The 24,622-nt window shown below is 40.5% G+C and overlaps 1 protein-coding gene across 14 annotated transcripts in view; it reads right to left on the bottom strand.

The window, feature by feature from the left end:
• LOC131472356 (LIM and calponin homology domains-containing protein 1-like) overlaps positions 1-24,622 on the bottom strand; it is a 76,518-nt gene that overhangs the window by 25,887 nt on the left and 26,009 nt on the right. For 12 of the 14 annotated variants that reach the window (XM_058649432.1, XM_058649433.1, XM_058649431.1 and 9 more), the window contains exons 2-7: positions 22,253-22,323; positions 19,468-19,537; positions 12,374-12,474; positions 9,102-9,132; positions 4,677-4,787; positions 2,365-2,563 (exon numbers count right to left, since the gene is read on the bottom strand). In XM_058649432.1, the coding sequence (XP_058505415.1) occupies positions 2,365-2,563; positions 4,677-4,787; positions 9,102-9,132; positions 12,374-12,474; positions 19,468-19,537; positions 22,253-22,323 (583 nt within the window). Of the gene's footprint in view, positions 1-2,364; positions 2,564-4,676; positions 4,788-7,683; positions 7,935-9,101; positions 9,133-12,373; positions 12,475-14,116; positions 14,152-19,467; positions 19,538-22,252; positions 22,324-24,622 lie in introns of those variants that run through there. The other 2 variants (XM_058649445.1, XM_058649442.1) reach the window with 2 other exon arrangements.

Below are 24,622 nucleotides of genomic sequence, written 5' to 3' on the forward strand. Positions count from 1 at the left end.
GACAGGATGCACCGCTTTCCCAGCATGCACTTCAGAGAAGAAATGTATGTTAAGCTTTGTCACGACTGCTGCTGTAATAATGTTTATAGCAAAGGGCAACATTTGTAACTCTTTACGACTTCAACACACAGCACAAAAGATGTTATGTGACCTTATCGTTGAGGTTGTGTTGTGTATGGTTCACCATTGTGTGCACTCATTCCTTCCACTTAAAAACAAATTGATTTTAAGGGAGAAATATAGGGACTTACAGTAAGTCTTAATTAAGTGGCTTGTGTTGTGTGGGAGGTGCACAGAGGATAATTCTGAGTGTATGACTCAGGAATAGAGAAGGAACAAAGAAGGTAAAAGTCAACTTCATTGTTTGGAGCTTCAAATTAGTGCTAAAAAGGTTTCATAACAAAAGAAAATCATATCCGTTAGCGTGATAAATGTCATACATTGCCGTCTGCTTTTGAAGACAAATAGATTGTTATAATTACTGTTATTTTTAATCACAGAGCCTGAATTGACTACTGAAATTCAGATATCTGTCAAAACGTGTTAATCTATTTTAACTTTGAGATTTGCAATGAAAATGGAGGATGAAAAGAGCTGAATATCTTCATAGGAATAGGAAAACAGCGCTAACATCTGAACACTGGCTCATACATGCAGTGCTGAACTGTTGCAACAATAACATTACATCAAGTGTCAAGCATTCAGGTTTCATCACCGCTGACAGAAAACACAAGCCAAAAAGCTTCCATTCATACGACCACACCTCTCTCTCCCTCCTTCATCTCTCTTCACCGTCACTCATTTCATTTCTGCACTTCAGGAGTCATCATACAGCCGTAACCCATGGCAACCAGCACACACACACAAAACATGCTTTTGTGTGGATGTCAATGACAGGGCAGACATACTTTACATTAACATGCAAACTGAAAATGATGCAGAAGTTAATGAAATGACTGTAGAATAAAAAGGGACTGGTTCAACGATAAGAGTCAGGAAAGATGATGAGCAGATAGAGGCATGTTGTAATAAATATATTAAATGATACGTCACCATGCCTGACCTCTGACCTTCAAAGAAACCCTTCAATTAATCATGATTGTCCTTTTACAGATACATAAGATTTCACATTATGCAGAATGCGTTTTACCATTATTTTTATAGTCAATTTAATGATACAATGGGGACAAAAGAGGAGGTGAGGCAGCCAAACACAGTTTAAAAAAAAAAAATCCTCTCACAGTTGAGACATATTGACATTAATATAAAAAAGCATTTGCTTTTTCTCCTCACAGGCCACAGCTGTGTTGTATAAATAAGAAAGAAAGACTGTTTTGTCTGTTTGAAAACAAACCGACATGCAATTAAAAATCAGATCCTTTTTGGATTCAACAACTTTCATCGCTTCAATCAGACTTAATCATCCCCAGGAGAGGAAAATAAACAACGCGTGTGTTGTGTTTAATGTCACCTGACACAGTCGCAGGACGGTTGTGTTAATATGACACAACAGAACACACTTTCTGAAGTATAAACCTGTGTTATTTGACATAAAGACAAGGGCGACCCGAGGAGGAGTTATGTCATCAACAAACACAAGAAACTTTTTGGATGGATATGAGTGATTAATTATTATAATTAAAAAACACTTGTAGTAATATTTGCTTCTTGCACTAAATTGAGTAATGCTGTGGTTTCCTCATCAGGCCACACGGACCTCCTCTCATCCACCTTTTCCAACATTTTTCCAGTGAAAATATGATCCTTTATTGACCGAAACCTTTAATGATCTATTTGCATTTACCATTTATTGATAAACCAACTTCTCCCATCTCCTTCAAGCTAAAAACAACTTAATTTCTCTTCTCATTCTGTTTGTTTTTATGCACCAAATAAACATTTGTAAAAAAACAGGCCCATGGAAACCCACCTTTTGTGCATGTGTGTGTTATTTCACTCTAAATAATACATACAGAACAGAACTCATTAAATCATGACCACTAAATGTACTGAAGACATAAAATAAAACAATGGACAGAAATTGATTTCTAAAGGGCAATGAGATCATACACATTCCTTTCTCAAATAGCCTTTGACTAACACTGTGGGTGTAGTCCTGCAAAAACATGGAAGGGGGAAGAATTAAAGGCTTTACCACAGTAGCACCAATAATAAGACAATGTACCTCATTTATCTATATTCTGTATCTGTACACCACAGCCGACCCAAACAAACAGGCTGTGCCGAATTACTTCCGTGAGACAAAAGGGCTGCGACTGAAACAACAATGGCTATTGAAGCGATTTAACCTGCAAGCTTATATTTTTTACAATATCACAACACATAAATAGTGCCGGTCCTTACCATCGCTGCTGCAGCGGGCGACCGGGACGTCTGGCGACGGGGTTTGTCGTGAGCGCGAGCCGAAGGAGTCCAGGCTGTCAAAGGAGTCCTCGCGGCCGTGGTGTGGTGGGGAGAGAGAGTCACTGCGCTCCGAGTCCCAGCAGTCGATGTAGCCGCTGTCACGGATGCTGCGTTTGGGGCTTTCTGCCTCTTCTGCCTCCTAAATGTTTACATGAAGGAGAAAGTCAAGAAAAGACAACACCTTTGTGATGAAAGTGACCCAAAAACTAATATTAAGAAATTCCCTTTGCATAATCTAATGTACAATCTCGAAACTTTCACTGGAAACATCTTACAGCAACTCTGCATTCTTCCCACATCCATCTATCAATCATCCTCTGCCTACATCCCCTCTTCATCACTCTCTCCTCACCTCCGTGACCCCTCCCTTTGTCCGTCTACAGCTGAAACATGTCTTTGCAGCTAATGGGAGGTGGGGAAAGGCCTTTCCTGTCTACAAAAAAGGCTTCCTCTTCCTGACCCCGGTACCATCTGTTATGCAACTCCCAAACCCCTTTGACAAAGTGTTTATTATGCTTCCAAGAACGCTCGACGACCATATAACGTCTGGGATTTATCGCATTGTCTGACGGACACCTTGCATCGGTGAAGTAATGACATCACAAAGTGTCTGACCAGGAACTCCAACAGAGTGACTGAGTTGTGTGAAGGTTATAATGAGGTCTCAAGGTCATAAGATGCAAAACATCGTCATATCATATGTTTTGGGAAAGATTTGGAGCAAACACTTCGTACATCCAAGCGCAACAATCTTTGTCACAGTATAAATGCACTAGCTGGAAAACAATTTAATGAAGTGTGTCCATATCTGCTACACTAGGTGGCGACTAGGTGGTGTTTCTTCCCCCAGGCCGTCACATTACTGAACACTTGACCAGTTTATTTGTTTATTTATCTATTCACTATCTGCACTTTATCGTTTATATATATATATATATATATATATATTTAAAAATAAACCGGACCTCTGGTCACCTTTTTTATTCACTCTTGTCAAATGTATGTTAAGTTATGTTGATGTCTATGTTTCATGTACAGCGTGTGTTTGAAAAACCGGAGTCGAATTCCTTGTATGTGTTACATACTTGGCCAATAAAGCTGATTCTGATTCTGATTTTGATTCTGATTCTGATATACGCCCCTTTTAACTTGTCAGAATTAGGTAATTTCTTGTTTAGCAGCTGGCTAGTTGTTCTAAGTCTACCTACGATACATTTTCTTCAAACTATTTAATTTTGAGCTGAAAGAGCTTAAACTTAATCTCCTCGTCAGGCCTGGATTCCCTTACGTTTCTTTCGCTTTAGCTTCTTCTGTTATTTCTAAGCCGAGGGTTGGACTCCGTGGCTCATGTGCAGGACGCCAGGCCATCTTCCGCAGTAGTAAATCAACTCCCAACTGCATTGTGTGGGAGTTTGAGTCTGACTTTGAGAAATTGGATTCAGTACAAATTCAGTCATGTATTTTAAACGTCCGGTTTTAGTCCGGACCAACTCAGTCATTTGTTTTTCACAAGGAAGTTTGAGGTACGTAGGTCAGATTCATGAATGGGCATAAATGTATTCCTTCAAATCCACATTTTTATTTTAATCACAATCTAAATTTTGAGTGCAGACCGTAAACCAGCCGTTCTCACCACCTTTATCCACAACCTACGTGTGACGCTGGTTCATAAATCGAAGCAGAATAACTGAAGCTGAAAATTCATTTTGCTTTTCAATCATTTTTCCATTTAAACCCACTTTATTTTTTTTCCATTTAACACATATTCCACATGAATAATGGCAAATGCCACTTTCATCCTGAATATGTGCACCTGATTTTCTTTCTTTTTTTTGGATCGTAAAAACGTGGCTTTGTTTTGGTCGGCTTCACTGTGGGAACATCTGGTAAAGTGGTTGTACCGAGTTGGCAGTGATTCCTCAGTTTTAGAGTACAGCAGAGAAATGTCACAGCGTGGAATAAATTGCATGAAGGTGACATCATGACTGTGAAAGTGCTGTTTTTATAAGTGTCTGTGCCTGTCTTATTCTGTCAAGGGATAAAACTTAGGTTAGGGTGAATGAAACTAAAGCCCTTCACATAACCATGGGACATCACAGCAGCAGTTATACCGTATAACAGCTGCTGTGATGTCCCATCATGCAATTTATAACTTATACCTACACTTAACCGACAGTGCACAACAAATCATTCTGGTAACAAATATGTCTCACTTCCTCACATTTCAGATTTCCAAATTCAACTCGACAAACCTTTCGCATCTGTGACAGCAGGCCTTCAAACTCTTTCAGGTCCAGCGTAGGCCCGTTGTAGGAGGTACAGCCGTTGGCAGCACGACCCAACCAGTAGATGGTGATTAAAACCTGAAAGGTCAAAACAAATAAAGTTATGTTATTGTGATAATATTAAAAAGATAAACGCATGCTGTTATCTGACACCATATTATCCAGAAACAGATGTGAAACTGATGAGACTGATGATTCTGGGCTTTTCAAGGCTTTTCAGCACTAGTAGTCCAGGGAATTCAGACCAATTACATGCAGAGTAGGAATGGAAAGGGCTTTATTTTAAATCTTATGCAAGCCTATTTTATTATATTTTTTGATTTTGGACATAAGAAAATTGGATTCCTTTTTTAAAAAGGTTGTTAATTTATAACCCTCCCTGTTCAAATTTGAACACTGATTAATTCTAAGTTTAAATTTAAGCACATTCATTCAACTAAATCTAATACAAGTACAGCATGTGAATACAGCACATAAGAAACGCCTCAGTTTCTGTTCTTGCACGAGTAAAAGGTAACATTTTGTCTGTCCGGGCTTGTACTGAAGGAAGGTAAAAAAGTGCTTGAAGCAAACACTCAAAATCATTCTCTACTTTGTTCCTTTCATTTATTTCTCCTACCAACTCATACAAGGTGTTTCCTGCACATCATAATCCAGTCTCTTCTGAAGAAGTTGCAGTGTTAGCCAAGACGTCCTGCACAAACATGACAGGAGTGAGGCACTGTTCCGACCTTGAAAACAGCCCACAGGCTCTTCTGATCAACCAGAGGGACCAAAGTAATTTGTTTTTGGTTCTTAGCCTGCTTTGCCCTGGGTGTGTTCATGACAAGGTCAATGTAAAAAGCAGTAGCTGAAGAACTATAGGTGCCACAAATTGATACTATCCAAGTATTTGAGTTAGAAAAACACCCAAAATGCAGAATGTACAGATCAACTGTCGCCATAGGGGAGATCGCACAGCGCTGCACCTTTTAGCACTGCTGGCCAAGTGTTCCCGGCTATATTTACTGTGTCCATGTCAACCGGCACTCTACAGGGATTGCTTTGATAAGAAAGCTCAGCATGGCTTAATGTGTTTATTTCAGTCGTAGCGTCAGTGCAAACATCCTCCGTCGTTTAAACACACTCGAAGGAAGAGCAAAGCAACCGGCTGACAGATCAGACGGAAACAAAGTGCTTTAGTGTTTGATGTGTTGAAGGCAAATTCATCTTTTGCAGCCTCTTTGAGCTGCAACTCATTCTGATCATGCTGCAATCATTGGTTTGTGCACACCATGTGCATGTGTGAGCTCGCATTTCTCAATAAAAACAGTTCTGCTTCTTATTTACATGTCTCGTTCTAAAACCTTCTAACGCTTTTAGTACACATTAGGAAATGAGTGTGATGATAACTGATGAATGTGGTTACGTCACTGTAATTACTGTAGTCACTGTGCTTAGCCACAGTTAATAATCTGTGGCTAAGTTGAGGCCTAAAAAGCACCTGCTTAGGGCAAGGAAAAGATCATGGGTTTTTTTTATCATAACATCAACACCTGAGCTATAAAACTGCACAAAGCTGCAGGGTTTAAATACACTGGGAAATCCCCATAACAAAAATCTGAAAAATTCAACAATGCAATGTTCGGTTCTCGCCTAGTCACAAACTGTGGTCTGATGCTTCTAATGTCATTTATGCTATGTTATCACCAAATTTCCCTCAAATTTTTGAAAAGTTCTCCAATTTCATCAATTTCTGTTATGACACATATAATAAAACTGTGTGTTTTATTCAGTTTTTTTATGCTTGATATCAATACCGGCAGATATTGGCTGTAAAATGTATATTAGGATATCATAGCAGTCGGCTACATAGGCTGCTACCTCCTAGCCTTCGAGGCTGGTGCCCTCTCCAACTACTATTTTATTATGTTTATGCTGCAACACGAGGCATTTCACTACAGAAGAGTATGCAGTTGGGCGCAGGGAAAAAAGTATATATGCTGTATATATTAGTTTTCTATCGGTTATCAGTCTAAGCACTCCCAACAAAAAGTCCAATATCGCTGATCCCTAATCGAGCAGAGGCTATGAATTTCAAGTCTTAAAAAATAAGCCCTTGTATCAAACCAGAACTTTATCAAAATTTTTAAGAATAGCAGTTATAAGATACTTTGCTAGTGCAGTCCTGCACTTGCTGTGGTTATAGCAGATTATCTGGAGAACTTCACTCCACTGAGCAGGGCGGTGTATTGCTTCTCTGTCACCAACACAATGAGCAGATTGGTGCCAGCTCCCACTGGAAGTGGGTCAGCAGCAATTGTGTTTCTGCTGCTTGCTCGTGTGCTTTAAATGCATCAATATTGATTCCCATTTGGTGCACAACTACAGTATTTCACAACTGTGTGACCCCAGTGATTTAGACATGTAACGTGACACCACACAGCAAAAAACTGCATTAAAGCACAGACACCTTCAATGACGTAAAATCTAAACTACACAAAAAACACACTGAAGAGGATTTTTGACTGACAGGAATATAAACAGTGAAGTGATGCAGTGTCCCGGCAGCTTTGCCACTTCAGTTTCAGCAGTAGTCTCTCTCCCGCGCTCTCTCTCTCTCTCTCCCATGCTCTCTCTCTCTTTGAGACAAGCAGAAAGACCTGTCAAAGAGGTTCCACTGAGAAACAACAGTCATCTTTGTTTCATGTCCAAACACCGTGAAGTGATGCAAACGCAAGAAAAAACCTCAAAACACACACACACACACACACACACGTCCATGCACAGGCACTTTCAGCACCTGTCACTATCTGCAAACCTGCACTGCTCCATACACACATACATATTTCACAACACACACACAATCATGTCATGACTACAGCCAAATTCCACCCATTCATGCAAAACACTCTTTGTTTTAAAAGCGCATCCGTTTGCCAAACACCTCGTTTTTCACCACATCAGCACATTCCACCTGCTGCAGTTTCTTCACCTCTCAAAATGTGACGTGCAGCACAAAACAACTGCTGTCAAATCCCAGTCCTCAGCCTGAGTCTGCAGGATAAATCCACGGCATGTCGTAGTAGCAGCGGCTGCTGGGTATTTGTAGGCCTTTGGTGCTTGAAAAGTCTGGCTTTTACTGACTGTAGCCGAGATTCCCCAGTGTGGAGTCAGCCGAAAGGGCTCGAGCAGCCCGGGACCAGCTCTGCAGCTCAACACATTCACTTGTGTGGTGCACAGCAGCATCACAGAGAGAGAGAGAGAGAGGGAGAGGTGGAGGGATGGGTGAGAGGGAGCCCTGCTTTGACTGCAGAGTGGGCAGGGCTACCATTCTCATGTGCTGTACTTCTTAAAGCAGCATTGTTAGAAGAAGGGGAAAAAAAAGGATGGTGACAAACATGAGTGGAGACAAGGATCGGGACATAAAACTGAACAATCAAGAAAAGAAATGCAGTGAGACCTCAGTGATTAGAAGAGCAAAACTAAAACTATAAAATAAGTTGGGGAATCTTAATATTATGAAATATAAACATGTAAGATTACACTGAATAAAAGGGACACATGGCAGATTACCGTCTAACGGACATGACAAAGAATTAGTACAACTTGCAGAAATTGTACTGATATTAAGAACAGATTTAGTGTTTTCATGGACTAATCCACTTTAAGGTCTCTTCAATCTGATATTCATGGTTCTGCCTTTACCAAGACTGATGCAAATACAGGTACTAACGCTTTTTCCACCTCTATGTATATGTACATATACAGATACATGTGACTTTAAAGAAAAATAGTGGGTGAAATTGTTGTTTCAATTAAAATTTCTTATTGTGTGTTCATGTTGCCAAATGTATGCTCTATTATGCCTTTAAATTTCTGTTTTTGCTTGTAATCAAGAGAGTCAGCATTAACTCACTCATCTTCTACCACTTCATCCTCTACATAAGGGTCACGGGGGGGGGGCAAATCTGCATATTTTTGGACTGTGGGAGGAAAACCCGGAGAAAACCCATGCACACACGAGGAGAACCAGCAAACTCCATGCAGAAACAGCCTCACAAACCCAGGTCGTCTTGCTGCGGAGGCAAGAGCGCTAACCACTACCCCAACATGGACTGGTCTGTAAATCTGTGGCATCAATGTGAGATCAGTTAGGTCCAAATCACTGAAGTTCTCCAACCACGTTACAGTGCTTCAGTTGGTTTAACATAAAGAACAGTCTCAGAGTTGAAGCTAGAAAAGGCTGATAAAGTCCAGACAGAGGTTAAACAGACAAGACAAGAGCAGCTGAAATAAAACATGACAACCACAGCATACAAACAAAGACTGGGCCATAATCACAGCTTCCATACAAACATACATTTAGCACACAAACAAATTCTCCCACTGTAATCCAGAAGCCTCACTTACATTCTTGAGTTTTCGGCTGCAGTCACTTCCCCTGGGGAGAGAAGGAGACAGAAAGAGACCATGAGTTCTGTGTTCAAGTTTAACCACTGACACTGTTAAAGACACGGTCTTTTAGATAAAATGCAAAAAACGAAGCAGCAAAAACTACATTCCTAAAGCCGCTGTATTGCGCCAGTGTTTCATTCACAAAGACGGCTCCTGTTTTTGACTCGGCAGCGCTCGGACGCTTCGACTGCCAAGTGAACTTTGAGAGGTGCAGTGAAGAAACGCCACAGCAGTGGCCACTTAGCGCCACACGCGCTGCCAAAATGAGAAGATGCGGATCTTGCGGCTCGCCACTTGAAGCTATAAATGGGGAAGTGGAGCGAGGCAGAAGTCAGAAAGTGACCCCGACACACACGATAAGGGAGGGAGGGAGGGAGAGGAAGAGCACCGCAAACATGCAAATCACCACCTCTTTCATCATTAGAAGTCACAAGAGAAACACATCTTTTAAAAACGGTATTAGAAGCAAGAAATCTATTATGTTAAGACATAAAATTACCATGATCATGCCATCAGTGATGCAGGAAACATGCATGGCTTCACTCCTGAGGAGTTGTTTGTACTCATATATACAGTCAGATACAGTAAATCTGACATGACAACGTGTCACAATTATTCACTCACTCAACAAACAGGTGAAGCCTAAATTGCAGCTGCATGTTTTTTTTTTTCATGACAGCTTTGACCTGAGAAAGAAAGGAATGTGAGAAGAAGAGTAGACGAGCAAATAGAAAGTAGCCAAAGGGCACGATGTGTATATGCAGTACTCCTCCTCCTCCTCCTCCTCCTCCTCCTCCTCCTCCTCCTCCTCCTCCTCCTCCTCCTCCTCCTCCTCCTCCTCCTCCTCCTCCTCCTCCTCCTCCTCCTCCTCCTCCTCCTCCTCCTCCTCCTCCTCCTCCTCCTCCTCCTCCTCCTCCTCCTCCTCCTCCTCCTCCTCTCTTTGTCAGCCGACTGAATAAACACAGAGACAGGTAGCTTTTCTCTGCGGTTACATTGTAGAGATAAAAACCTGAAGGACAAACCCAACAGATTCCATGCGATATTAGATCATATTTCAGGACCAAGTCTGTGTAAACATCTATACTTCTCTACTGTTTGTGTCAGTCTCAGCGCTGCAAGCTGTCAGAAAAGACAACCTGACAGAAATGTAATTTTCAGACTGTCAATATTGTGCATTTTCGAGGTAAATATAAAAAAATGTTTTTTGTACTGTAGATATTTATCAAATCTTGTCATTGTGGAACAGCAATTCTGTTTTTCATCCCATTTGTTTCTACACATGTGAAGGAACGACATCAATCCATAACTGTTTAATTTGCTCTCAAACCAGATCTCCTTCCCTTTCCATCACTTTGATCCGTTTCCATCAACATGCACGAGTATATTTCAGTCCTGAGAACACACTGTACCACAGTCTGTCCATCTTTACACCTCCCTGTCTAAAACGGTTTCTTCAGATGAGTCCAGTGGGACTCTGGAGGACAGAAGACCCACAACTGCTTCCTTTCGTGGGTACGAGCTGCAGGAAAATCCTGTACGACACATGGTTAACATAACATAACAACTGAAAATAGCACACAGCCAATGAAACAACAAAACCAATATTTCCTATTAGTTTTGGGATATTGTGTGTGGATATATTACTTTTCACAAAACACCAAATGAACCTTCAAATCACAAGGCTTCCTGTTATTCACCGTATGGTTATTATTTACCCTGTGAATAAGCATTTGTTATTAACTGAAGGTCACGCCACTTTTTTCTGTGGTTGTTTAAGAGAATTGCAATCTATTTTAATCATCAATTTAATCTCTTGACATGTTTGACTCTACAATGTGGATGATTTCTGGTTTCACTGGTTTGTGGACAAAAAAAAAAAGACATTTTTGAGGTTTGGGGGAACAAAAACAAAAATTAAAAAATAAATCACAAATAATCCATACTGGACACTCCACACGGATAATGAACAGCTGGTTTTAATATTATGGCTGGTCAGTGAAGGTTTGTTAGAGTACACATGCACACAGGCTACATAAACACAGTAAAATCACACACACACACGCACTGCAGTGCTTTCAATCAATTCTTTGTCCTGACAGAGCCGGTGGAGCAGCTAACATTAGCCCTGTCCCCCTCTCTCCTCCATCTCAAGCAGCACCTTTCTGAACCCTTGTGTGAATGACACCTCTCTGATGCACTGGCTGCCTGCATTAGGGTTCTCTCTCTCACTCACACACACACACACACACACAAACACAGTTCCACACACACACATACAGTATGTATATAAAACAAATAACTACATGGACTTGACTTTGTTACCAAGCAACAAAAAGTCACTGTTCAGCGAGGGATGTAAAAGCCTCTTGTTGTGTTTGGACAGAGGCCAGTTGTGTCGAACAGATATGCTATTGTCGCTTCACCGACACAGACTCAAACAAACTTCCATTGATTCTCATTTACTTGTTTGTGTTAGCAGTGAAGTGGGTGATTGTGCGACGCTGCATATTAACACACGACTGAATTATGTTCCTCTTCAACAATCGAGTCAAATCACAAACTAAACACACACACGTCTTTGTTTAAGAACAAAGCTACTATGTAAGACATGTATTATATTCAGCCATAAAATGACCACAATGTCATTTAATGGCTAAGGTTAAGGAAACGTCACCAATAACAACGGAGCAGTCAGGTCCAATTGTGATTTTTAAATTTAAAAATACAAATAAAATGTAATGAACAGAATCAAAAATACACTCAAAAGCTCAAGAACAGTGTGCAGAATACTCATGCTGATGAAGGTCATGTGATACAGTGGAGAGGTATTTATGGAGCCCAAATTCTATTTATTCAAATGTAATTTATTGGTACCTTTTAATGCTTCATATTATCTGTCTGCTGATTGTGTGTCTGGCTCTGCTGCCTGACAGCTTTTATCGTGTACTAAGTCTGATCTATGCTTTTGTTTTGTTGTCAACGTGGTTTCTAACCTCTGTTGCCTTTTTTATATAGGTATTATGAAACACACAGATGAGGAGCAGAAGTCTACAGAATATCTCTCAGATCACTAGATTTACACTATTTATTGTGCTTAAAGGTTATTATGGACTTATGAATCAATAGCACAACATTGTCTTCTACCCAACTTGTTTAAAGTTCTTTGGCTTTGGAATAAAACATAACAGTGTACACAAAACATAACACACACAAACTGTGCGTCTTACTTAGGGCGTGTGGACGTGTCCTGCAGGTCCCCGGGGTCAAACAGCTGAGAGCCTTTCAGTCCCAACTCCTCACAGCCGCGAAGAAACACACTGAGGTTGTCCTACAACAAACACAAACACATTATATGACGTTAGCAGACACACAAAACAGAGCAAGGTCAGATCCACTCACTGCACAAACGTTTCGGTGAACTGTATAGTGAATATCATGGAAATATAGTCTTATTTTCATCACTTGTTGCTTCTCCTGCTTTAAAAAGCACATTTGTGAGATCAATTAAAACTAATGTAAACAAATAATTTAATAAAATGTAATTTTATTGGTTTAAACACATTACTAACACATGGCAACTGTATTTCTGAAGCAGGTTACACAATAAGTCACACACAGGACACTCAGCTGAAGAAACCTCAGCTGAAGAAACCTGTACTTCCACTTTGTCTATTCTCACTGACATAAAGAGGTCTCAAATTCCCCTTCACCCAAACCTAACTAGAGATTAGGAATAAATCCAGAACAATTTTGATTTATACTGATACAGTAGGGAAACCTTGAGTATTTATCGATACTGATTTCAGACAAATGTAACTTTTATCCTGAAATAATGTAATGCTCCATCTGTGGAAACCGATGTCCTCTCACATAAAGAAAGGAACAGTTGTCCCACAACATGCTGCTTTTTTTTGCTTAATTAAAGATTTTCCCATCTGTTTTTATTTTATCTAAAAGACAGCTGACGTGCAGTCCTCACACAAGCTCTGATCACATCGTCTAAACGCCAAAATATCCGCCCTCTTAAAACTGCAGCGTGTAACTCTTTAATATAAACAAATAGGTCTGTTAGATTCAAGCTATTGTCAAATGAGTTCACACAGTTCACATGACTTCCTGTGTTTAACAGCATAGTGGTGTTTCTGTCCATCAACACCCCGTGACATTCCCTCGTTAGACACGGGGAGTGATATATTCTATATTATGACAGTGAGAGAAAACAGTAATAATGTGCATTTAAAGTGACACACCTGCAGAGTATGAGTGAAAACACTAAATAAATTCTACTGCTCAAAAAAAAGCATTTGCGGGGACTAAATGCTCTGCTGCTGTATACACATCAAAGCTCCCCCAGTCAGGTCTGATAGTATTTCTAGACAGAGCCTGTTTTCAGGTGAAAGATGCAGCAAACATAACGTTAGATTATTTCTGTTCATGAACAGAGGCAGAATAACAACATCAAAAACAACACGACTGCAGCTTTAAGGTCGACGACTGAAAAACAGTCGATTGAAAGCAAGATTCTGCAGATATTTAGATACAAGTCTGTCTGTCAGAGAGAAAAAAAACCCTGAAAAAGTGTAGAAATGCAACAAAAAGATACAAAACGAGAGCAGACACAAACACATGGACACACAACGAGAGCAGACACAAACCCATGGACACACAACGAGAGCAGACACAAACCCATGGACACACAATGAGAGCAGACCCAAACACATGGACACACAACGAGAGCAGACACAAACCCATGGACACACAACGAGAGCAGACACAAACCCATGGACACACAACGAGAGCAGACACAAACCCATGGACACACAACGAGAGCAGACACAAACCCATGGACACACAATGAGAGCAGACCCAAACACATGGACACACAGACAGTCTGTGCACGACATGAAAATCAGGGTTAGGCTACCGGCTCAACAGCAATGTGACACCACCAAGGTTCGTGTCCAGCTCACCTTCACGTCCTCCCTTAGATTATTCCAACTTTCTGTCTTCACTTTCTTTCCTTCAAGTGTATTATTTCCCCGTTGTTTTCTTCTTTATTTAATCTCTCCTGATTCACCTGCACTTTCTCCGTCTTCCCGTCTCTTCGCTTCAGTCTCTCTCCATCATCTCAGTCTTCCTCCCTCTCACATCTCTGCTCTCTCTGACAGACTCTTTGTTGGGTGCAACCTGAGCTGAGCTCTCCTCTCTCGTTCCCAGGTTCTCCCTCTCCCTCACTCTCTCCCTCTCTTTGTTTCCGTCTCTCTATTCCTCTGAGGGCCACAGTCAGAAGTCCTTCCCTCCGCCACCCCCCCGCCCTTTCTGGGTGTCACTATTTCCTCTCCACACCCTGATTGTCCCGGGCACCCCTCTATCTCTCACACGCTGACACACAAATACAATGTTGCTTATATTCACATACACCATGAACAAAGTTATAAAAATATGATGTTTAATCAACTTTATACATACATGCAGATGCTCGGTTTATAAACACTGCAATGAAGGGGATTAGGCTTGTAACTGGAGGGTCACCAGTTTGAATCCCTGGACACAGATAAGTGCTGCCCACGGCTTCTGTGCCAGGTCTGTGTGTGTGTGTGTGTGTGTGTGTAATAACGATGGGTTAAATGCAGAGTTGGTTTGTGTGCAAATATATAAACAGCGATTGTTTTTAGGACACTGCACTGACATTCATTTGGACAGCCTAAACACAGCCTGTATCCCTAATCTTAACCAGTTAATGCCGAGCTGCAATTCAAATCTTAACCAGTTCTTCAAAAATGAGATTCTGCTCTTATTAAGACCAGGCTTTGGACTCCATGGAGACTACTGGTCCTAACAAGGTCAGTGTTTATGCCAAAAGGATCCTAAAAGGGGTAACAAATACAAGTAAGCAAACACACACACACACACACACTTGGAAACTGTTTTTCTCACGATCCTTTGCCATTTGTTGCAAAACACCTCCTCAAAACCCACCCTGCAGCTTCCTGTGTTTTCAGGACAGCTACAACTCTCCACTCTTGATGAAGCAACCCCACCCACAGATACACAAACACACACGCACAGACACTATCACACACGCACACACAGTCTTCTCTTTGTCAAAGGACACAGTAATCTCATGACTGCTTTACCCCAGGGAGAACACACCTATAGTGGGATTAACTGTGTCACAAACGCACACACACACACACACACACACACACACACACACACACACACACACACACACACACACACACACACACACACACACACACACACACACACACACACACACACACACACACACACACACACACACACACACACACACAATGCATATGCACCAAAGTCACGTTTGACCTCTCAGTGAAGGGCTTTCTGCTCATTTGCATCCAATTATTAAAGCATGTGGATCAGTAACAAGTGATGACTCACAACAATAAGGTCACAGCAAGCTGAAAAAAGGGGATGATTTTGTAACGAGTTTTCATCCAAACAGATCCAAAGTATCCAAACTGGATGAGGTTTGTAGAGAAAGTAACACAAACTGGGAATATCTGTCTTGAAAGACACAACATTTCAAACTTCACGGTGAACTCTGCCACGGTTAACTCTGAAATGGAGCGAGTTTGCGGAAAATTTGACTTTTTTTAATAACAAGAAAACTCAATAAACTTGGGAGCTGCCGGTCGCTGGCGGAAGACAACTGGTGTGTCACCCCTGAAAACATTTCACAAGCGCAAAATATGAGTAATTCAACAATTGATAATCTAATTATGAAACATCACAGTCCCGAGCACAACACAAATCTCAGGAATCATGTTTTCACTGCTGCCAAGAGAGACAAACAAATCAACTTGTAAAATAAGAGACAATGTGAAAAATGACTGCCAGTATATTCAGTTGTCACAGATTGACTTGAGCTCAGACCTAAAGGAGCTAAAAAAATAAGTCCCACACTCCCCCCCCCCTCTGTCAGCTGGTGTTCAGCATGATCAGGAACAATAATCAAGAAAACATCAACAATTAAAACGGCTCATTTAGTAGCAACTTGCAATTATACCTAAGGAATAACAGTGAGGTGTGCGTGTGTGTGTGTGTGTGTGTGTGTGACTGTGCAGGTCACTGCCACAGGAAACTGGGCGTGTACTGCACAGACATGACTGACAGTTGAATGTGTTTGGAGAAGGATTGGGAGGTAAGAGGTTGACTTTAATACAATCCACTCCCAATAAATTTGGGCAAAAGTCATTCCCAGTGAGGAAATAATAAAAAAAACACTGTGGTAAGATTAACAAGTGTTAAAAAGAAGCAATAAATTACAACGAAATGTGTGAAGTGGAGAAGAATGGTCAGCGCGAGGGGCCACATAAATAACTTTTACGAGCAAAATTTAATGCGTTAAAAGGTAAAAAAAAAAAAGTAACTTTACAGAGCGAGCGCGTGTCTCCCTAAACACGGCACACACTGCCATTCTTATTTGATAGAACCAAGACAAGACCCACCACAGTTTCTCAGGAAACAGGAGTCCTGAGTTTGGATCTAACCCTAATCCTGTTTATTCCTGCCAAGGAAATAATAAAACAAAGTTATAACCTATAGCACAACATAGCATAGCAATAAAACATAAAACTTCTTTACGGGGAACTTCGTTTCCATTTTGTGAATGTGACCTAAAATATATCCTCTATAATTATGGCACACTTATGGAGTAAATATCAATAAACCTAGAATTACAGCAGTTTTACAGAACAAAAGTGTTTTTATTTTCCAACATGTGCGTCACAGGAAAAATGACACAAACGCCTGTTGCCGTAAAACTTGACGTCCGGAAAAACAACGTTTTTTTTTTTTTTTAAGCACGTGAATCAGTGCCATTCAACTGTCAGGCTGATCACCAGTGCGTGTGTTTACACACTGTAAAACATGAGCGTAACAGAGGACACGCCAACAACCCGACCTGTTCACCGGCGGAACGCGGAGCCCACACTGATGTAGCTGCTCTGATTACAAAACAGCCCAAAACTCCTCAGAGACTCATTTTCCCATTAGCCCCCCAAACAGGAAGAGGAAGGGGGAGTCGCCTGTGTTTTATTACGATGGGCCAGATAACAGCAGACCCCTTGTTTATGTGTTTCTCACCTCCCTAATCACAGCCAGAGGGAGGAAAGAAAAAGCTACAGGAGGGTTAAGAAACAGAATTATGAAACTAAAAGTATAAAGGGTCATTTTGTTCAGCCAGAAGGTGGGACTTTCTTTCTTATGTCACATAAACATGTTGTCCTCAGTCTATGATTCATTTCCCCCCTTTGGACCAATTAGTAATGGTCACATTATGTTTTCTAGTCCTGTAATTGTCATGTTTGTCCTTGCTGCTAATTAGATTTGTTTTGTTATAATAATGTTGTTGTTATATGCATCAATCTCCACAAAGGCGTGTGATACCCAGTGAAAAAAAAAAGCTAAAAATATATTGCTAAAATAGAACGATTTGAAACTTGAACTTGAGTCCATTAGGCCATAAACCAATGAAATAAAAAAAGAAAACCAAACAAAAATGTAACCCAAGTGTCAGAAAGTGACTTACACACTTATCACAGCCAGAGTGGTGCAGAAGTTGTTGGGTTTAAAAGCTCTAATGGGATCATCAATTGTTATTCTAGCTGTTATTGCACAGTGGAAAAAAGGTCAGAAAAGAATGGTGGCTGTGCAATTATCTGCCACTTGTTAAAAGTCAGTGACGGCCCATCAGTGACGCCACGAGATAAGAAAAGCTATTTCAGCCCAGGACACACTTCCTCGTCTGTTCTGTCTCCTTTTGGTCCAATAACACCCACAAGTCACCGTCAACTGTTTGTCTTCAAGTGCTTCAACTTCTGTCCTCGTCACCCGTATCGCTCTTTCTTAACATCTCAATAATCTGTCATTACTATACGCTGACTTCTTCAACATTTGTGGTATTTTCTGCCTAAATCACACCAAATGAGCCACTAATTTTTAAGAATTGTCATAGTGAAATTATCGTACTGCGGTCGTGTCATGGCCATAACCTGTAAATAATGTCCATATCGATGTTATATTAAACTGCTGTAGCATTTTCCCTCAACAAAATTTCAGACATCACATATAGAGAGCAAGTCAGGAAGGAGGAAAGAAAACACACTTGGCGTGAGATTGAATATGGACTTTCTCTCTGCCTGTGTTTACATGTCTTTACTGCTCCTGAAAGGCCACTTCATGCCAGATCACGGTCTTAGGTCATCATGAAGGGGCTCCACTATATTACACTGTACTGAAACACCTCAGTGTTCAGGTCCACTGAAATCCACAGGCTCTCATTTAGAGCAGGAAGTGAACTTTCTTGAGTTTCCTGAATAAAACCCACACACACACACACACACGCACACAACACTTCATAATCTTGGATTTAGGTTTTTGGGAGCAGCCTTTAATTGACTTGACAGAGTTAGTGTGAAGGAGAGGAGAGAGAGACACGCAGTAAAAGGACCACAAGCCAGAACTGAACCTGGGCCACTGCAGTCGGCTGCAGCCACAGAGGCACCAGCACTAACCCTAACCCAGCAGGCAACAAGAATCTCCAACATAAAAGTACAGGCAAAGAAATATGGAGACAAAGGTAGACAACGTCATATTAAGATCTGGGTTATGGTGCGATTTATATCCTTTGGGTTAAATTTCTGTTTTGGAAACCTGCACAGATATGAAAGCCCAAGTTTTAAAGTTATGAGCCAGAATATGTGAGGGTGTCACACACTGAAACCCCTATTATACCACACTGTCATGTCAGGTTCAGGTTAAAGGTTAAACTCACTCTTTAAAAGGTCCAACATTCAACATGTTGGAGGGTTTATTGACAGAAATCATTGATACCTTTTGTGTATAATCGCTTTAAAATAAAACTTATTTGGGTTTTGTGGACAATGAATAAGACTTTTTTTTTTTTTTTTTAGATACCTTAGGTAAGGGCCTAGCTCTATGAAGGCCACCATCTTGTGTTTCTACTGCAGTTTGAAGAGATTTCACTTTGTAAAGCAGAGACTTGATGCAAAACAAAGAAGAATGAAATCCTTCCTGGCATGTGAAGGCCACTGTAGATATTCCATTTGTTACAATTTGCAGTCTCACTTTAGATGTCACTAATATTGACACCCTGGACCTTCACCATTGAGAGATAAAGTATTTTTCGAAAGAGAGGCCACAAGAAAGAGGAAGGCACAAGAGACAGCTGTGTTTAAAGATGCAACAAAGAACAAGTCATAAGCTTTGGTGGAAAAACTACTTAAAATAGTGTGTGACAGGGCAGAGGACTTACCAGACCAGCAATGGGTGTAGGGAGTCTGTTAATTTTCTTCACTAGACCGGGTTTAATGGAGCTCAGCAACCTAATAAAAAAGACACAGAGGAAAGAAGACACCATGAGCTAAATATGCTTTAAAAACAAAATGGTGATTTGCAATGTGAGAAGCATTTATATCATAGAATGCAGTGTGAAGTTAAACCCGAGCACAGGAAGAGTAAAATGTCTGCAGAGAGTGAAAAAAGTGTCCGTAAGATTGATATGATTCTACAATCACTGCTGCTCATTTCAATTTCACTGAGCTATTTTTTCATCCAGTACGCGTCATGTCACACGCACATGAAAAGTTATGTCATGAGCAAAAATCCTCACATCTCCCACTCTTACACTCCGACACTTTCTGTAATGTTAACTGCAGTTCAGTAACAGTTATTTTGCTATTTTACTTTTTTGAGCAAACCCACTCAGCCTCATTATCTCAAACACATATTTGCTGCCTTATGTTTCCCAGAATATCCCGGAGACCTAAACAAGGAGGCTGTTCTCAGCTCTATACACGACACTGGAGTATTTCCCTTGCCTGGATTGCCTGGAATGAGAATCATAGTAGTTCACCTTTTTCTTAAGTCAAAAAAAGTCACCCAGGTGGATTTCTCCGCTTTGACAAAATTGTGTCCTCATCTTTTTGACAATGATAAATATTAGTACAGATGAGATCGACGGTGTTGACATTTGTGCCTATTGTGGACAAACACTGTTTAAATGTACGACAGATATAATGCATCATCTTATAAGAATGTGCAAGGACAAACAAAATGACAGACAACTGTCAACGACCTGGTCACACAATGCACTTAAGCAGCCGAGGGAACAGACACGGGGGGATGTGAGGTTGATGAATAAATCACAACAGTAATTTAAGGATTTAAAACACTGACCCAGAGGATCACAGGTGCGATCACTGCAGCTGTTAAATATGAAACGTTCCTGGTAAAGTCATCATCTGCACACATTTACTCAACATGTGTCTCTTTCTGGCCGAGTGATGATGAATGCACTGTGTGTTCATTTGGTGTCTACAAGCTTAACATGTATGATAGCAACAGTTCACAGGCAGTGTTTGGCCAAAACTACATTATAATCATTACTTGCTGCCCTGCAAATAAGAGTCAATCATTTCAACCATATACTACAAATACTTGGCTTACAACTAAATGTTCCACCAAATTTGAATTCAAAACAGAAATTGGCTTTCACTTGGTTTAAATTTTGGTGGCAAGCCAACAATTTTGACAATTCTTATTTCCTAACTGAGTGAAATGAAAATCCATCTGGCTCACATTCAGAATCTTGAGTGCATCTTACAAAGGGTTCAACATTTTTCTGAACTCCAAACAAATTCTTAATTCTCAATCATTTTCAAAGCAAGTTGCAAAGGCTGCTATTTACAACAAATCATATGTTAATGTTCTCCTTGAATTAGAAGATATTTAAATGGCGTCATGTGGAACCACAAAATCTATAACACAGTGAACACTGAACTGAAGCTTGACCTAAAATAATCAAGTGGCAAAAAGAAAAATCACACTTCGATATGTCCTCCATATCTGTAAAACTAAATAATACCCATTTTACAAACGTGCAAGTTCAGAAATCACTGAAGCATTTAGCATTTCAAAACTATTTGATAATATTGGAGGCCTGCGGTGCGACAGGCGGTACACTCAGTCCTTCCAGGATATTCCACAAATTCCAAAACCAGTTGGGACACTGTTAAATTGGTCCTCGTGTCTGCTATCGCAATAAAGACAGTGAAAACACTGAGGCTTGTGTAACTGAACTTGACACAGAGGAATGCGAGTGAGAGACAGTGCAAGTGTTTGTCTTCTCAGTCTCATTTCAGCACATTATGAGAGGTAAGGCAAAAGTTCACGCGTCACAGTGGGGGACAATTCGACAGCATGTCAGTCTCTGCTGTGACAAATCACTGCGGGTATGTAAAGGAAACCTGTTTGACCGCTGAGGTTTGTTCCGACTATAATTAATAGGTCTGGTTATTGTGGGTTAACAGGATTGTCAGAATGTTACGATACCGAAACTCACATAATGAAAAAGCATGTATAGAAATGTGCTATTGTAATTAACTATATACTGAATGCAGAGAGGAAGTGAGGACTAACAGTATTTGTAATCACTGTCATTATGACCTTCAACCTGCAGCAGGTTGAAGATTTAAGCTATTATGGTTGTAGCGGTGCTGCTCAAGCATGTGGATTTGTTTCACTCTTGAGTACAGAGAAAAAAAAAGGTGAGGGAGAGATTTGTATTGCATGCTATGCTTATACGTGCACAGCTGCCGGGCTGTTTATGTGGACAGAAATAACTTCTGCACAAGGCTGACAGAGCTGCACACAACTCAACAAAGCAATAACGGAGCAACACATGACTCATGAAGTCTGTAAAATGTCCACAAAATCGGGGTCTGGACATTTTCATTCAAGTATTATCTGGAAAACATTTGCCTAGATAGCTGGCATAGGAAGTCAGTGAAAATATGGACCATTTCAGGAAAATGTCTCGTTTGAAAGCAGCTTAAAAGAAAGATCTCCCATGTTGTCTTAGTTTAAAATAATTATTGATGTTCATCCAGAAACAGCGGCTGGACAAATTGGACAATGATGGGCCATTACAGCTGGAATGAGTCCTTCATTTTGAAGGGACAGTAAGAAAGCATCATTTCCTTCAAGTGAATAAGAGCAACAGAGATAAAAGCTCAGACATTGAGCGAGTCAGAACTTACTCGCACAGCAGTATGCCGTTCTCCAAACCCCCTCTGAAATCTTTGTCACCAAAACATCTTCCCGTCACGGCCTGCAGAGAAAACAAAAGAGGAGGTTAGCAAAAAATTCAGCGTGGCAGGCATTAGAGGTCAAAAACAGAAGATAAAAAAAAGATCACTTTGGTTTCTAAATCTTAAGTCTACACACACACACACACACACACACACAAACTCGGCTTTAAAACCTTTATCAAAAATCCTTTCACGTATTTCCTTCACAGTAAATCTTGGCAATGGCACGGACAGTAGCACAAAGAGCTGCCTGCCATATATCAAGTCCCTCTCTGGTTAACAGTGCTATGCACTAACAAGCTTGACATAAGCCACAATCATCCCGACCAAACGGCCCTGGCTGGCTAATGTGTCGTGACAGGGGATTTATCGGGTAATAGTTGCTCAGACCCTCTGAGGAGGAGAAGCTGCCTGTTTGCATGTATTTGCATGACTATAGAGTGTGATCAGGTTATCTGTGTTCCTTCTATGACAGATATTACAACTAATAGACACATCTTATTCATCTTCTTTGGGGCTCGTCCCTTCAGGGGTCGCCACAGCGGATCTGGATCTGCCTCCATCTTGCTCTTTTTCCCCCCATGTGTCCTCATCTGTTACAACTGTCATGTTTACATGGCATTAGAGAACAATATCGAATTAGTAGTGTTAGTGTGACTTCAACCAGACTTTAAAATACATGTAGACATGTTAGTCCAACTGAAATTGTACTCAATTTTCCAAAAATTGATTAACATGCATAGATAATGCAACTGGGGGTTGAAATGCTATTGCATATATACATTTAATTGGCCTAGTTCCTCTGCTCATGCTCAATACATCCCAACCTTAGGGTTTTACCTGGAATAATGGAGGAAATCAGAAAAAGACAACCGTGAGCTAAATCCAAAATGTGGGACTGATAAGGTGACAGAAGACATACTTTGTCAGCTTGAAAATTAAAGATTTTTAAGTTAGAATGGTGCTGGACACAGCGCCACCTACTGTAGCGGAGCCACACACACTTCACACAATAAATCAGTTCCCCGCTCGGGTTTGTATACTAGAACAAGGACAGTAGTCATATTAAATGGGGTAGTAAGGCTAAAACGTAGCATGAGCTTGCAGGTGCATGGAAACGTCCTGACTGAAATAACAATCTCCTATAGTGAAAAATATCTGCTGTAGCCGAGCCCATTTAAAAGCCATTTATTCACACAAACACTGGTAGGTATTTGGAGGAGGGACCCCTCTGGTCCAGCCAGTTTAGTAGCCAAAACAATTACAAGATTAAATATCCTGAGTTTCTTTTAGCATTTATTTTCACAGCTGTGGGGACAAAAAGTGTAAAACTATCAAGTCTTGGGCCAGCTGTGGATTTCATGTTGAGCTTGGAATTGTTATAGAAGAAAAGAGCAGCTGAATGTTTACATAATGGACCGCCATTTCTGCTGCTGGCGGAATCTATTACAATTTCAGATCAATCCTATGTTTTGTTACTACCAAATACAATAAAACTGGATTTTCTTTAAATACAAAGAAAATCTGTTTAATCTAAACCATGTAGAGTAAGTACAGGTTATCTTATTTCATCAAAGTCCTCAAGTTTGAATGAGAGAAAACAAGGGTTGTACCATAACGGCCCTAGAATAGACCCCTGCGGGATCCCGCAATAATCTAGTTACCAAAACTTCATTTAAAACTATTTTTCAGATGTGGTAATCAACTGTGTCAAAAGCTTATATTAAGTGTTAGGGATACAGACAGACAGAGATGCAGACGAACAAACAGAGAAATGAACTTTCCCCATATGTTGACATTAAGCTACTCGATGCCACCATTACCAACTGCAGCGGTACTGTGTGCCTGTGTGCCTGGGGTTGACGAGTGAAGCCCGAGTGTAAAAATACCACAGAGTGGGCCTCTCAGCCCAAACATACACAAATCTATTATTTCAGTATATTAATTTGATACAGAACACCTAGAGATAAACATCAGCAAAATTCAAAAGCACTTTGGAAACGAATACTACACTCAATACAGATTATTCTTAACAGCAGAAGTTACATCTTCTGTAGTAATCTGTAAAGGAAACTTTTCTTAAGGAACCATGGATGAGAGCAGCTGATCAGTCAATAACTTTTCCACATTTTGTACACTGAAGAATGACATTTCCAGATCTGACACGAAAATATTCTGTGGTCTTCTACATGAGGGAATAAAATTCCCTGTGTAATATGTGCAGCAACACCAAGTTTATCTCACAAGAGCAAAGTATTTTCTAGTTCTGTTCGTAAGAAACTAACTGCTGATCCAGTGACCTCGATACTTTAATATAGT

The sequence above is a fragment of the Solea solea genome, chromosome 14 (assembly GCF_958295425.1).
Source record: "Solea solea chromosome 14, fSolSol10.1, whole genome shotgun sequence".
In the NCBI taxonomy this organism is placed as follows: domain Eukaryota; kingdom Metazoa; phylum Chordata; class Actinopteri; order Pleuronectiformes; family Soleidae; genus Solea; species Solea solea.